This window comes from Pollicipes pollicipes, unplaced genomic scaffold (genome assembly GCF_011947565.3).
Source record: "Pollicipes pollicipes isolate AB1234 unplaced genomic scaffold, Ppol_2.1 Scaffold_3168;HRSCAF=3711_pilon_pilon_pilon, whole genome shotgun sequence".
Taxonomy (NCBI): Eukaryota; Metazoa; Arthropoda; class Thecostraca; order Pollicipedomorpha; family Pollicipedidae; genus Pollicipes; species Pollicipes pollicipes.
The window spans coordinates 69,009-84,192 of NW_023596242.1; the positions used below are offsets into that span (position 1 = coordinate 69,009).

A 15,184-nucleotide genomic window follows, 5' to 3' on the forward strand; every position below is an offset into this window, starting at 1 on the left:
ATGCGGCCGCCTTGTCTTGTCGGATGTTGTATTTTACGATGCAGCCACGTAATGACTTCCAGCGTGCCTGCTTTTCATCGACAGTGACACAGTGATTGTTTAATTGTTCGCTGGGGATGTATGTGATCTGATTGAGCTATACCTTGTGGTCATTGCTTTCAGCACGCTTGTCATTCGTCTGATTACGGGAACCTCAAACGAAGCTGATGCTCTCGTCGAATGGTGTCGCTTGGTGATATGATTGTAAGCAGCGCCATGTGTCGTCATGCGCCATGCAGCGCCATGTGCTATCATGCGCCATGCAGCGTCATGTGCCGTGCTCGTCCTGCGCGGGCCCCCTGACACCGCAGCGCCCGCTGCGAGCCCGCGTTTGGCCGACGTTAACCCCAGTGACCTGCTCGTGACGCTGCTCCGACGCGTCCTGGTGACATGATGTCCTGGCCTGACCTGATTCCACCTGACCTGGCCGACCAGGTACGTGGTGGAGCAGGACGGCCTGATGATACAGGACATCTCCTCTGAGGACGATGGCACCTACATTTGCCGTGCCAAGGTGCCCGACGAGGGTGAACTGGACGAGCGCCACATCCAAGTGGAGGTAACGCATCCGCGTCCGCCGCCGAGTGCCAGACTCCGTTCTCCCTCGGCGGATATCGCTGACCTAAATTGCTCCGGAGTAAAACCGCCCGGGTCCCGCCCTCTCCACTTAACGCTGCTGGATGGCCCGTGTTGTTGTGACGGCGCGGCTGCCCGGGTGGCTTCCGTCTGCTCCCACCCGAATCCGGCCCGTCGCCCGGCATCAGTCCGTCGGTGGGCTGCCAACACCTCTCCACCTCTACCAACGGGTCGGGTCGGGTCGGGGCCGTCACCCGGCATCGAGTCTGTCGGCCAGCCGTCCACAACTCTCCGCCTCTACCAACGGGTCGGGTCGGGTCGGGGCCGTCGCCCGGCATCGGGTCTGTCGGCCAGCCGTCCACGCCTCTCCGCCTCTACCAACGGGTCGGGTCGGGTCGGGGCCGTCACCCGGCATCGAGTCTGTCGGCCAGCCGTCCACATCCCTCCGCCTTTACCGATGGATCGGCTCGGGGCGGGGCCGCCGCCCCGTTTGGGCCCGCGGTCGGCTGTAGCCGGCTCTGTGCGGCCGGTCAGAGGGCTCGCGGGCGGCCGGCTGCAGGGGGACCGGCGGATGCTCGCAATGACATTGACGCGTCGAAACACGAGGCTAATGCGATGGGAGTTGAAGGGGGATCCGCCGACTGTCGCAACAAATGTCATTGGCGAAATGGAGCGCTGTCAGAAATCGCACGCATTCCCCGCCGGCCCGCGCTGTTTAGACCCCATTGTGCACCTCAGTGCGGCACCACCGACAGCACGGCGCTGGCCCGCACGCGCGGCCCTGCAAAAGCCGGGGCGTTTCACGCACGCTATGGTGTGTCGTGGGTTTGGGGACGCGCGGATGTGGCAGTGAGTGTGGCGCGGTGTGAGCTGACCTTTGAATATCTGGGTTGTCGTTGAGTCGGTCACGGCCATGCTGGTGCTTAGAAAATATGAAGTCGTCATGCCGGCAGCACAAGCTGATTTTCTCCAACCCTATCTCATTATGAACTCAAGTCAGATGCCAGATGTGACGTGCCCTGACCTGAGCCGACCCTACAGGTGCACTCGCGGCCGGAGATCCTGGAGCCGCAGCCGGGCACGGAGGTCGAGGTGACGGAGAAGGAGGCCGGCAGCATCCCTTGCCGGACGGCCGGCAAGCCGGTGCCGACGCGCACCTGGGTCAACCCCGACAACGCCGACGTGTCGACCGTGGACGGGCTCAGCGTCGACCCCAAGGACGGCACGCTCAACTTCGACCCGGCCAGGCGCGACATGGGCGGCGAGTACAAGTGCATCGCCGAGAACGCCGTCGGCCGGGTGGAGACCAGCGTCAACGTCGTGGTCATCGTCAAGCCCGAGATCATCCGGTGAGGGGGCGGCAGCGGCGCCGCCGCGCGCGCACCCGGCAGCGGCGCCGGCCGCCGCGCGCTCTCCGGCGGGACGCGGGTGCTGGGGACGGCACGGCCGGCTCTGGGTGGTACCATGGCCAGGTCTGTCCGGGCTGGCCGCCGGCGCTGCTCTCCGGCGGGACGCGGATGCTGGGGACGTCACGGCCGACTGTGGGCGACGCCGTGGTCGGGCCTGTCCGGGCTGGCCGCTGGCGCTGCTCTCAGGTGGGGTGCGGATGCTGGGGACGTCACGGTCGGCTGTGGGTGACGCCGTGGCCGGGTCTGCCCGGGCTGGTCGCCGCGCGCTCTCCGGCGCGGTGTCGGGCGGTCCGGCGGGGCCCCGCGCGGCTGATCAAGCTGCCAGATAGGCGTTAGAGCCGAGGTCGGGTGACATGATACCTCGCTTCACGTGGGGGGCTATTGTGTGCCTGCGTGGCCTGACGGCTGAAAGGACCATCGGGATTGGCGGGGAGATCGAGATGATAGCAGGACGCAGCGCGGATCATTGCCGTCACGACAAACTGGGACTCACGCGGCAAGTCCTCTGGGATCACTAACAGCACCGCGGACAGTATTAAACGGACGGAATGTGCGTAAAACGCTGTCGCCGCCATACCAGATCGCAAGCAGCTGATGACGAATTGGTGATCTATGTTGTGGCTATTGTGTCGCCCCGAAACTGTGCATGCTTTTTGGCTTAAGCCACGGGGTGTGTTAAGCCTCGCCTGGCGGGAGTTTTTCTTTCCTTCGTCTTGTGAGGGGCTCTCAGAGGCGCCCCCAAATCTCCAAAGCTGAGCGGGATAGAGTCACGGTGTGATAGATGTCACTGGGCAATGGTAAATGTAACCTTTGACAGATCAAATCAGGCCGTATCCGTGAAATTAACACGGTCCCTCCTGTTACCTCAAGGGATAAGCGCTCTCCGGCAGGGCCAGGGGGCAATGTTGAGTACGCTGGACACACATATGACCTGTGGCATATAATGCCAGGTCAAACGGGTGAGCTGTTGTTTCATTGGCATGTCCTGCCGTATCACGAACTAAACAGGCCACATCAATGGAGAAAGCGGCGTTATAAAGATCTTCTAAACCTGTAAATTATGTCATTAGCGTTTAATGGTACGACCTCTGAAGCGTCATATCTGCTCACAAGGGTCAGAGCTTAATTTATCTTAAATTTGGGTGCCCCGGCTTTGCAAAGGCCATCAGGACGATCGCGATGCTTTTCATAGTGATGTGGATAAGAAGAGCAGCCTAAAAGACCGCGTTGAGATGGATTCCCTGCGAGAAGTAAGGAATTTAGGACTTAGTTGAGGTGGTCTCTGAGGCTCTCCTTGTGGGTGGAGGATTAAGCTTAAGTGCATTTAACTGCTGGTAGATGAGTATCCGATAAGGTCCACCTTAGTAGATCTCATGTCCCAGGACTGTGAGTAGATCTCCGCGGCAGCAGTGTGTAGGCGCGCCCCGCCCCGGTCGGCTCGCGCCGATCGCCCACCACGAGCGCCGTCGGGGCGTGTGCTGGCGTCCAGGGAGGGCGGCCCGGCCTGGAGCGGCGGCCCGGCCGGAGCCGCGGCCGGCGCCCGTTCGCCCTGTGTGGGACGAACGCCGGGCAATAGAGCTGATCTCACCCGGCCGGCCGGACGGCACGCCGCGTCTGCAAACGGGGTGTGGCAGTGACGGGCAGTACGTGCCGGGACCCAGCGTCGGTTCCGTGCGGAGCCGCTGACCTCACCGGCTGTAGCGAAACGCCGAGTTGACGAGCGATGGATGCCCCCCCCCCCCCCCCCTCCCCTCCCGCTCTCGCCCCGGCGTACAGACGGCGGGCGATAGCCCCTGTGATGATGGAAGTGGCGCGTCATTAGCCCGCTCGCCCTGTAGAGCGACGGCTAGCGCGCTCGCTCTGTGGAGTGACGGCTCGCCCTGTAGAGCGACGGCTAGCGCGCTCGCCTTGTAGAATGAGGCTAGTGCGCTCGCTCTGCAGAGTGACGGCTAATGCGCTCGCCCTGTAGAGTGACAGCTAGCGCGCTCGCCCTCTAGGGTGACGGCTAGTGCGCTCGCCCTGTAGAGTGACGGCTAGCGGGCTCGCCCTGTAGGGTGACGGCTAGCGGACTCGCCCTGTAGGGTGACGGCTAGTGTGCTCGTCCTGTAGCGTGACGGCTAGCGGGGAGGAGGCGGACATCCCTATGCGTGGTCCGCTCCGAGGTAGGCGCCCAGAGCACCCCAGGCCAGCCCAGCCGCCCGTCCGCCGCACCTGGCGGCCGAGGCTCGCGCAGCTCCGCCGTCCGTGCAGTGTGAGCGTCACCCTCCCCAGAGCGCGCCGGTGTGTGCAGACAGCGGGCGCTGTTTGCGCTTGGCGGCGCCAGGGGAGGGCCGGCGTGACGCATAGCTGGCGCCGTCCCGTCGGCGTCGACCTGGCGGATGTGTCCCAGTCACGGAGGCACGTCCGCCGCACTGGCGGCTGCCTGCGTCACCGGCTTGGGCCGGCACGCGTCATGCGGCCAGGCCGTTTCGTGGGCGAACTGGTATGTGGTGTGCTTGCGCCCTGCAAGCTGATCGTGAAGCCGGAATTACTGGGCATCGTGAATGGCCGCAGGCCAAGGCGCCAAGACCGCAGACAACGGGCTCGAGGCCGAGACTGCGGCCTGTTCTGTCCAATGGTCTGTCAGCTGCCGTCTCCGTCCATCCAATGGTCAGGCAGCTGCCGTCTCTGTCCGATGGCCGGACCGCTGCCCTCTGAGCTGAGTTGCCGACTCTGGACTGCGCTGATTATTCGCCGTCAGAGCGGGACCCGTGGCCGTCCATTGGACGGGGCGACCGCGGCGATGCGCGGTCCGGCGCGGATCAGACGAGCGTGGGCGTCGCCGTGCCGTCGGCGGTGGGCGGCCGCTCGGGGCGCGCGTCTGCCGGACGGCCGCCGCCGGAGCAGCGCCGTACGGGGCGGGGCGGGGCGACATCCGCCACACGTGCTCGGTCATGCCTGGGCGGTGCTTGAGGCTTGATCGATGCGTTCATGAGTACGCTGGACGCGACCGGATTTTTAGTGGCTTGAAACGCGATCAGTAATAAAGCGCCGTTGAAAGAATCTATTGTTTGAGCTTATGCTGGTTTAATGCTTGACGGTCGCCTTTCCTGGTATCAGAACAGTGCCACCTCAGATTGTTAGTCGCTTGGAACGTGGTCAGCAATAATGGGATTTTTGACGATGAATTGCGGTTTCACCGGTTTAATGCACACCGGCCTGCCCGTGCTGCCAAGCTCGTGATTTTCTGAGAAGGGCACCGGCGCCCTGGACGTAGTGACCGGCTCTGGGAGGGCTTCCAGGACATTCAGCCACCTCTGCCATACTGAGCCAGGCGGACAGAGGAGCACACCGCTGTCCGCGCTCACCGCCCATTGTCGTGAGGATCGCAGCCTCGAGCGAGCGAGCGAGCGAGAGGCGCGAACTCGGCGGCCGGACGTAGCCACCAAGCCCACGGTTACGGCCGGCCGCTGCTCGAGACTACTGGCCGCAGGCAGCGACCGCCTAAAGCGATCCGAGCCCACCGAACCACGGATGGGTGGATGGGGAGGCAGAAGCTCTAACCAACGGGGAATCGGGACAGTTGGGTGATTGCCTCGCCGGTGATTGCTGCAATGGTAATGATGGCAACAAAGGCGACGACGGTACCGGCGATTACGGTTATGCGGTTATGCCAGTGATGATGATGGCAATGTTTAGTCCACCCAGGGACAGTCAGGGCCGGGGTGACCTGAGTCATTGGTAGTATACGGACCAGTCTGACGTCGGCGGGACAGCAGCGGTGCCGGGCGCGTAACCTCAACCATACACGATGCAGCGCCTGGCTTACGTCATTAGGAGCATACGCCCGTGTGTAATGTCATGTAGCCGGAACGGACGACAGCCAACATCAACAGCCATGAACAGAAACGGACGTCAAGGACTGCATGCTGTGCTTGTCGGCTGCTTCCGCCTGTGCATATCATTGATTGCTCCTGTCCACAAATCTCGATTTGTGATCTTCGATTACTGGGCGGACTGTGCCTCATTTGGCTATCTTGGGGATGTTTAAGCGTTAACCACTAGTGTCAGCTAGTTCGCCATGTCAGCGGCCTCTGTGTTGGCCGTTTCACCGACCGTCTCTGCGCGAGCTGGACCGCCGTGTCGCTGAGGTCTGTCCTGGTCGGCCCGCTCGTCAACAACGTCTGTGTTGGTTGATTAGACGCATCACGAACCTTGTCGCCCGCGCAATTGCAGTCTGTTTTGGCCGGCTGGTCGCGCCATCAGCCATCTAGGTCTAGGTCTGACCCGCCATCCTTGTTGGTCACGTCTGGTCAGTTTGTTTTGGCTCGTGTGCCGCGTCTGTGACCTCCGTCCTGGCCGTGTCAATGAGCTCTGCGGTCGGCTTCAGGTACGAGAACACGACGGTGAACGAGGGCGAGACAGCCACGCTGGAGTGTAAGGCCGGTGGCTCGCCGCTGCCCACCGTCGAGTTCCGCAAGGTCGGCAACGACGCCCGCTTCGAGCCGGGCACGTCGGCCGGCGACGACCGCATCCGCGTCACTGAGCGGGTCGAGGACGGCTTCAAGGTGAGGGCGACGTGACCGCGCCGCTCTCCCCCCCCCCCCCCCCCCCTCCACCGCTGACTGTCGGTCTGACCTGACCCGACCCGCGCTGCTGTATAACCGGGCCTGGCATGTGCTACCGCGTGACGTGGTCTGACCCGGCCCGTGCTGCCGCATGACGTGGTCTGACCCGACCCGTGCTGCCGCCCGACGTGGTATGACCCGGCCCGTGCTGCCGCGTGACGTGGTCTGACTCGGCCCGTGCTGCCGCCCGACGTGGTCTGACCCGGCCCGTGCTGCCGCGTGACGTGGTCTGACCCGGCCCGTGCTGCCGCCTGACGTGGTATGACCAGGCCCGTGCTGCCGCGTAACACGGTCTGACCCGATCCGTGCTGCCGCTTGACGTGGTCTGACCTGACCCGTGCCGTGCCGCAGTTCGGGACGCTCACCATCACCAATCTGAACCGGACGGACGACGGCCTGTACGAGTGCATCGCCTCCAACAAGGGCGGCTTCGAGCTCAAGAACGGCCACATCACCACCCAGTTCAAGCCATCGTTCGTCAACTCGCCGATCCGCGAGATCTACTCGTGGAACAACCACCCGGTGAACCTGACCTGTGTCGCTGAGTCCATCCCCAATGCCACCATCACGTGGGAGTTCAAGCGCCGGCTGCTGGAGCAGGACCTCGACAGCAACATCCAGCAGATCGGCAACGGCCCCACGTCCGTGCTGCGCGTACGTACGTGGTCGGGCCGGCCGAGGTGCGGCCGCTGCCGGTGGACGGGCCCCCCGCCGCGCCGGCATGCGCGCGCCGCTCACTGATCAGGACTGGCGGGCAACAAGTGTTTAAAAGGTGTCGACAAGTTGAATAAGTGAAAATAAGTGTGCCAAGTTCTGTCTGTGGTCTGAAAAACGTAAAACTAGATGTGGGAGAGGCTCGGTTTTATTTCTGTGGTTTAATCTCGGAGTGTTCTTGATCTGTTGAGGATATGCTGAGCAGTTACACTGTCGTGTGGTCTGCTGAGGCTAGAGGGACGCGACTGACAGTGTGACCAGTCTGTGGCCGATGCACCGCCCTGTGATCTGGCCGGCCAGCGGTCCGGCCGGCCGGCCGGCCCTGTGAATTGCACAACGACGTGACCTGACCCAATCTGACCTGACCCGATTCGACAGGTGATGCCCTCCGACCCCACGTACTTCGGCGTGTTCACGTGCAAGGCGTCCAACCTGCTGGGTCAGAGCATGCTCGACATCGAGCTGTTCGAGGCGACGGTACCGAGCATGCTGACGGACGTCAAGTTCGACGAGGTGACAGCCACCACGGTCACGTTCGAGATGAACGGCCCGGCCAGCGACGGCGGCCTGCCGCTGGTGGCCTACGCCGTGCAGTACAAGGTGGCCGGCGAGTCGTGGGACGCCAAGGAGGAGCAGCTGTGGCCGGTCGGGAGCAATTACGTGCTGGACAACCTCAGACCCGAGCAGGTGTTCGTCTTCAGGTGAGCCGCCGGTCAGTCGGCGGGGTCCGGTTGTGCCTCAGTGGGCAGGATTCACCGCTGTACTGGGCGCCACCTCTGTGTTGGTGACGTGGTGGGATCGCCTGGTCCTTGTATTGCTGGCTGTGCGGGATCGTTCGGACTCCCCAAGTGCGCTGTTTTACGGGCTCATCGCTCCAACCGATAGCTTTCTTGCTTCCTATCAGTAAGTTTATTGTTTGTTTTCGTTCATGGGCAGGCGGCCGGGCGTCGGCCCGCCTTCCAGCCGTGACTTGGCGCGAGCGTGGTCGGCGCGCGCGGTGTCGTGCCGCGCCGCGCCGCTGAGCCCGGACGCTCACCGCAGACGATGGGCGTCGTCTGTGGTGAGTCCCGGGCCCACCGGGTGGTGCATGTCCCCTGCGACGGCTCTTTCACCTCCTGCAGCGGGCCGGCCCATTAGCGCCGGCTCTCGACTGGAGAAGGGGCTAGGCTGCCCGATCGGTCAGGGTCCCCGGTCCGTCGGCCGACGGTGTTTCAGATCGTGCTCGCAGCGCAGCGCCCGGCTCCAGTTGTTCCGCGACTCCGTGTCGCCCATGACCCTGCCCAATGTGTGTGCGCAGTAGTCTCATCCGCAGTAGCCAGTCTCATTTGCAGCTGTCTGGCCTGAGTGGTGCTGACTGGATCGGTTCTTCTCTGGCTGTGCTGTACGTGTGCCCCCTGACGCGTGGCTTCCGGCTGTTCTGTGCGTGTGCCATCTGACGCGAGGTACCTGGCTGCGCTTCAAGTGTGCCCCTGACGCGAGGTCTCCGGTTGTGCTGTACGTGTGCCCCTTGAGATATCTGGCTCTTTTGTACGTGTGCCCCCTGGCGTGAGGTCTCCGGCTCTTCTGTATGTGTGCCCCTGACGCGAGGTCTCCGGCTGTGCTGTACGTGTGCCCCTTGACGAGATATCTGGCTCTTTTGTACGTGTGCCCCCTGGCGTGAGGTCTCCGGCTCTTCTGTATGTGTGCCCCCTGACGGAGGTCTCCGGCTGGGCTGTAAGTGTGCCCCCTGATGGAGGTCTCCGGCCGTGCTGTAAGTGTGCCCCCTGATGGAGGTCTCCGGTCGTGCTGTATGTGTCCCCCCTGGCGTGAGGTCTCCGGCTCTTCTGTATGTGTGCCCCCTGACGGAGGTCTCCGGCCGTGCTGTAAGTGTGCCCCCTGATGGAGGTCTCCGGTCGTGCTGTAAGTGTGCCCCCTGACGGGGGTCTCCGGCCGTGCTGTAAGTGTGCCCCCTGATGGAGGTCTCCGGTCGTGCTGTAAGTGTGCCCCCTGACGGGGGTCTCCGGCCGTGCTGTAAGTGTGCCCCCTGATGGAGGTCTCCGGTCGTGCTGTAAGTGTGCCCCCTGACGGGGGTCTCCGGCCGTGCTGTAAGTGTGCCCCCTGATGGAGGTCTCCGGCCGTGCTGTACGTGTGTCCCCTGACGGAGGTCTCCGGCTGGACTGTACGTGTGTCCCCTGACGTGAGGTCGCCTGTGCGCCAGGTTTGCTGCCAAGAATGACGTCGGCCTCAGCGAATGGTCTGCAGAGCAGCAGATGATCATGCCCAAGAGAGACGTGCCCGAGGCGCCCATCATCATGCGTAAGCTGCTGCCGCACGCTGGCGCTGGTCATGGCGTGACGCACTCACCGTCGTGGCGAGTCAGCGACAGAAAGTTCATAAATGCTACCAATAAGAAGGCTGACCAAATCGTTCATGTGACTTTGTGGTGCGTATGCACTTCAGACGGTACACGTGCTGTGAATATTTGTCACCAAAAAGCACTGTCACAACCTCAGTCGAGGCAATCGTTGACCGACTTTTTTGCAAAATTTTATATTTTTGGTGTAGCTGGCCAGGCTTGACCCTTGTGGAAAGTCTACCGAAGCGAGCGAGCGCCGCTGCTGCTGCGATGAGTCGGTGGGCGGGCGCGCATGGCGACGCTGGCCGCCGGCGGGGACGGCGGGTCTGACCCGCACCTCCCGGCTAGTGCCCGACTCGACGGTCCGGCCCGAGGACGACGCCAACCTGGTGGTCAAGTCGGTGTTCTCCGACTCCTACACCGTGCAGTGGCAGGCGGGCGCCAACAACGGCGAGAAGATAGACAACTTCGAGATCTCCTATTACGAGGTGCGTCTCGGCGGCCGACCTGTGATGTGTTGAGCTGCTGTTTTTGACCGCACCGGACCGGGCTGGAACAGCGGGATCGACCTGACTGGCGAACTATGCGGACCGGCAGAGGAGAGCGAGTCGGCCTGGTCCGAGGCGGGGTGGAAGACCGGGCGAGAGGGAGGAGAGCGAGTCGGCCTGGTCCGAGGCGGGGTGGAAGACCGGGCGAGAGGGAGGGGAGCGAGTCAGCCTGGTCCGAGGCGGGGTGGAAGACCGAGCGAGAGGGAGGGGAGCGAGTCGGCCTGGTCCAAGGCGGGGTGGAAGACCGGGCGATGACTCCGTCCCGATATTTCCTACTTGAGTTGCACAAGAATTATTTTTGTTCCGTCTTTAATATTTCCGCGTATCTAATGTTGCGGAAAAACGCGGCAGGCTGTTTTGCATCCTCCAGGCAGTACTGTGACGTAAGGATATCCCATAGTTGAGCTCTCCTGCCACGACGCAGCGATGTCCTTTCCTGATTACTCTCCCGCCGTCCTTTACCTAGAACTATCCGTTGCTCAGTCTGCATTCAAAACTTATTTGTTGTGGCCTAGTGCTATGCAGCGCTGTGGCAAAGCACTTGACTGTTTTCCCAAACAGCCCCGCTCTATCCGCCGCCGTGATTTGGAAACTGCTTCCAAAATCGTTACGTGTGTCTGCTAGGAAGCAAAGTTTGCGCCAGGCTGCTTGGACTGTTTGACTTTTGTAATCTGTGTCGTCTACAGGCGTGTAGTATGTACTTTCCTGCACCATTCCGGGCGACTGAGCCAACAGCTGCCCGGGTTTTCCAGCTAACGCCAGTGTTGTCGCGGGGTTTAGTCGCCGTGTCGGAAAAATGCAAACGGCAACTGATAACTGCAGAATATCACTCAGGAATCGTTACCGGGACGTTCGTCGGTTGATTGACTGATGGCTGATCAGACCGTACAACATATCATATATGATATATGCAAAAGATTAGCATTGGCTGCGCAAAATAACATCACGCATTGCTTACCAAATAGATGATTTGACGCCAAATAGATAGATATATAGTTTACCGAATAGATAGCCGTATATTTAAAACCGGCGCCGAACGAAGGAGTTTATAAGAAGCGCATTCGAGTTATACGTTAACGTCAACAATGGCTTTAGTTCATGGTCAGGTTAAGTGTAAGTCAAGTCAGGACCCTGGAAAATATGTGGATTTGTCTGGATCAGCTCGGAGGTTGTCCAGAATCCCGTTTACCCCCGCCTAGGCGGTCGCGGATTGGTAACGTGCCATGCATCATCTTGCACTACTCGCGCCTGGCTGAGAGCGGGCGGGGGAAGGGGCTGGTGTGCACCGCGGGTCACTGTTGGGTTCGAGCACCGAGTGGCGACGTGTTTGCTGTTATGCCCGCCAGGTGGCCAGCACTGGCAACGGCTGGCGGTCGCTGTCGGACAAGCGGTCGTCGGTGGTCGACTTCCCGGGCACGCACACGTTCAAGGTGTCCAACCTGAAGGCGCAGACCCACTACCGCATCGAGCTGCGCGCCCACAACAAGATAGGCTTCGGAAACCCGGCCGAGCTGGTCGTCCTGACGGCGCCAGGTCAGTCTGGGGGCGCGGTGGAAGGCGACACAGAGCCCGGGTTGTCCTGCGCCTGGCGCTGGTGTCTGGTGGAGGAGGCCGGCCGGCTGAGACTGAGTCCGAGGCGGACACGACGGGTCGGGCTGAGGGAGGCTGGGTGGCCGGTCCCAGCCGGGGCAGGACGTGACGGGTCGGGCGGAGGGAGGCTGGGTGGCCGGTCCCAGCCCGGGCAGGACGTGACGGGTCGGGCGGAGGGGGGCTGGGTGGCCGGTCCCAGCCCGGGCAGGACGTGACGGGTCGGGCGGAGGGGGACCGGGCGGTTGGTCCCAGCCGGGGCAGGACGTGACGGGTCGGGCGGAGGGGGACCGGGCGGTTGGTCCCAGCCGGGGCAGGACGTGACGGGTCGGGCGGAGGGGGACCGGGCGGTTGGTCCCAGCCGGGGCAGGACGTGACGGGTCGGGCGGAGGGGGACCGGGCGGTTGGTGTCAGCCGGGGCAGGACGTGACCGGTCGGGCGGAGGGGGACCGGGCGGCTGGTCCCAGCCGGGGCAGGACGTGACGGGTCGGGCGGAGGGGGACCGGGCGGTTGGTCCCAGCCGGGGCAGGACGTGACGGGTCGGGCGGAGGGGGACCGGGCGGTTGGTCCCAGCCGGGGCAGGACACGACACGTGCCCCGCCCGGTAGCGCGACCTCCAGTGGCCCCGACTCGGCCGCATCGCCGTCTGAACGGCTCGTCTCAATCTTCACAACATGACCAGGGACTGCACCCCTGCGGATGTCATGTTTAGTCGGGGTGTGCTGTGAAATCTCGCGGGCATTCGGTGACGAATCGCCGTCAAATTGGCTGAGCTCACATCAAGCCCTTGCCTCCTAGAGCTCCGGCGAATAGCGACCAATGATGTCCCGCTGACCGGTTGCAGCTCAGTGATGCTGACGATGCTGACGCCCTTGCGGTAGATAAGGCCCACCCGAGCGCTTTCGTGGGTAACGTTTGCCGTGGTGCTGCGGGACTCAGGCTCGGTTGGCCTGCCGGCTGCGAAAGGTCAGCTGATGGTCGTGCGCAACTAAATCGTGTCGTCTGGTGTTATCGCGGCGTGGTCATGTCCGCTATTGTGATGTCCCCGCTTACTGCTTCACTCTTTTCCATCGGCGAGAAGACCGTATGCCTGGTATAGCCCGGCATTCTTGGCTCCTCCATCACACCAGCCACGCCCCATCACGTTGACTCTGGTCTCGTCTGGTCTCTTCCAAGTCTCGTTCCTGGTCTAGTTCCTGGCTTCCTTGGTCCTTGAACTCCTAGCCGGCCTGCGTGATCCCGGGACTCCTGCCCGGTCTTCCTGGTGTCTGAACTCCGTGCTGGTTTCTGTTCGTCCCAAGATCCTCCAGGATTCCGTTTGCGGATCGATCCGTCCTCGATCCGCGCCTCGTGTCCAGGTCTCTCACTGCAGGAATTCGGTCCCCGGCTTCTCTGGCTCCTGGACATGGCCCTGGTCATCGTCCTGACTCCTTCCTCGTCCACTCCGATCTCGGGACTGGGCCCTGTCCGCCGCGGTCCTCGCCGCGCCCGTCCGCTGCGATCCTCGCCGCCCCTCGCCGCCCCCGTCCGCTGCGATCCTTGCCGCCCCTCGCCGCCCCCGTCCGCCGTGGTCCTCGCCGCCCCCGTCCGCCGTGGTCCTCGCCGCCCCCGTCCGCCGCAGTCCTCGCCGCCCCTCGCCGCCCCCGTCTGCTGCGGTCCTCGCCGCCCCCGTCCGCCGTGGTCCTCGCCGCCCCCGTCCGCCGCGGTCCTCGCCGCCCCTCGCCGCCCCCGTCCGCTGCGGTCCTCGCCGCCCCCGTCCGCCGCAGTCCTCGCCGCCCCTCGCCGCTCCCGTCCGCTGCGGTCCTTGCCACCCCCGTCCGCCGCGGTCCTCGCCGCCCCGTTCGCCGCGGTCCTCGCCACCCCCGTCCGCCGCGGTCCTCGCCGCCCCCGTTCGCCGCGGTCCTCGCCGCCCCCGTCCGCCGCAGTCCTCGCCACCCCCGTCCGTCGCGGTCCTCGCCGCCCCCGTCCGCCGCGGTCCTCGCCGCCCCCGTTCGCCGCGGTCCTCGCCGCCCCCGTCCGCCCGCACTCGCTGAGGGATCCTCGCCGCTGCGGGGGCCGGCCCCAGCGGCCGTGTGAGGACCGTCGGCAGTGACGTCACGCGCCCGTTGACAGGTGCACCGAGCCCGGGCGGCGACCCGACGGGCGGCGTCAGCACTACGGTCGCCTCTCCCCTCGGTATCTCACTGCTTCTCCTGGCCGCCATTGGGCCGTGATGCGGCGCGCCCTGCGGCGGGCCGGGCCGGGCCGCGCCCGGCGCGCGGCCCGGCCGTGTGGACCGGTGTCGGTGTGGCCACGTAGACGCGCGCATGTCCGGGTGTTGCTTTATTTATGCGGGGCATGCTGGTTCGGGTGTGGCGCGCCCGAGACGAGTGGCGCGCGCCGCGCAGGCGCCACGCACGCGTGGGTGTTGGTGCACGCGGCGCGGACCAGGAGAGACAGCCGGCACCTGGACGCCGCCGTCGGCAGGTAGTCGCCGGACGGGGCGGCGCGCGAGCGTGGTCGGGTGTCGGTGGCCGCGCAAAGGGCCGCCGAGCCGCGGCGGCCGGCCGCTCCGGACCAACCACATTCCATGCCAAACCGAGTCAGTGTGGGTGAGAGCGTGCGTCAGTGGGGCGGCGCGGGATCTCTGAGGGCCGCGTCCGAGTGTGAGCGTGTCGGAGGCAGGCGCTGAGTGGCGGCGGCCGCCGGCCGGGCCGGGTCGGACGCCCTTCCCTGACCGGGCTGGGCCCTGGCGCCGCAGCGCGGCTGCGGGTCCGGCCCCAGCCCACCTGCTGCTGCTCACCCCACACCTCCCTCTTTCCGCCTAACGTCGACGTCTCCTGTCGCTTGCAGCTCTAACCCATACTGTCCTGTGTCCTGAGGCGGGCGTCGCCTCTCTCCGCTGTGGCTTCCGCTATCGCTACCGGTCGCCACTGAGCCCGGCGTCCGATCCGCTCCCGCCGGTGGTGGCCAGCCCGTCTGCCGTTGTGATGTCGCCGCGCCTGAGGTGCTGAACAATACACGTGTGCCGGCGCCGGCCGGGGCCTGGAGCCGTCTGTGGCGCACCGGCAGCTCAGTGCCGGCCGTAGCGTGACCCTAACGCCCCGCCGCGCCGGCGTAACGACGCCGCCACGGCTGCGCAGGTAGTGCTAACGGTCGCCAACGGACGCAGGTAAATACGCATGGGTTCCACTAACGGGCCTTGCCGTGGGGCGTCCGGGTCCCTTTCTGTCTTGCTCGGTCAGTCAGGTATGCTCTTGCGAGCTGTCTGGTCCCCGCTCTGGCGGGTGGCCCGCAGCTGCGGGTCCAGACTGTCACTCTCGGTTACGTCGCTCAGTGGGCGATGGGGTAATAACGACTCACCGTTCGTTTCGAAGTGTTTCGCTCTCG

At 64.2% G+C, this 15,184-nt stretch overlaps 1 protein-coding gene across 1 annotated transcript in view; it reads left to right on the plus strand.

Moving 5' to 3' along the window:
* The window catches only part of LOC119090873 (fasciclin-2-like), a 16,718-nt gene extending 1,874 nt beyond the window's left edge, over positions 1 to 14,844 (plus strand). Inside the window, exons 2-10 of the mRNA XM_037213609.1 lie at positions 475 to 598; positions 1,657 to 1,964; positions 6,394 to 6,571; positions 6,983 to 7,285; positions 7,724 to 8,046; positions 9,543 to 9,640; positions 10,029 to 10,168; positions 11,575 to 11,761; positions 13,928 to 14,844. Of these exons, the coding sequence (XP_037069504.1) occupies positions 475 to 598; positions 1,657 to 1,964; positions 6,394 to 6,571; positions 6,983 to 7,285; positions 7,724 to 8,046; positions 9,543 to 9,640; positions 10,029 to 10,168; positions 11,575 to 11,761; positions 13,928 to 14,028 (1,762 nt within the window). The 3' untranslated portion in view covers positions 14,029 to 14,844. The remainder of the gene's footprint in view (positions 1 to 474; positions 599 to 1,656; positions 1,965 to 6,393; positions 6,572 to 6,982; positions 7,286 to 7,723; positions 8,047 to 9,542; positions 9,641 to 10,028; positions 10,169 to 11,574; positions 11,762 to 13,927) is intronic.
* Positions 14,845 to 15,184: the final 340 nt, after the last annotated feature.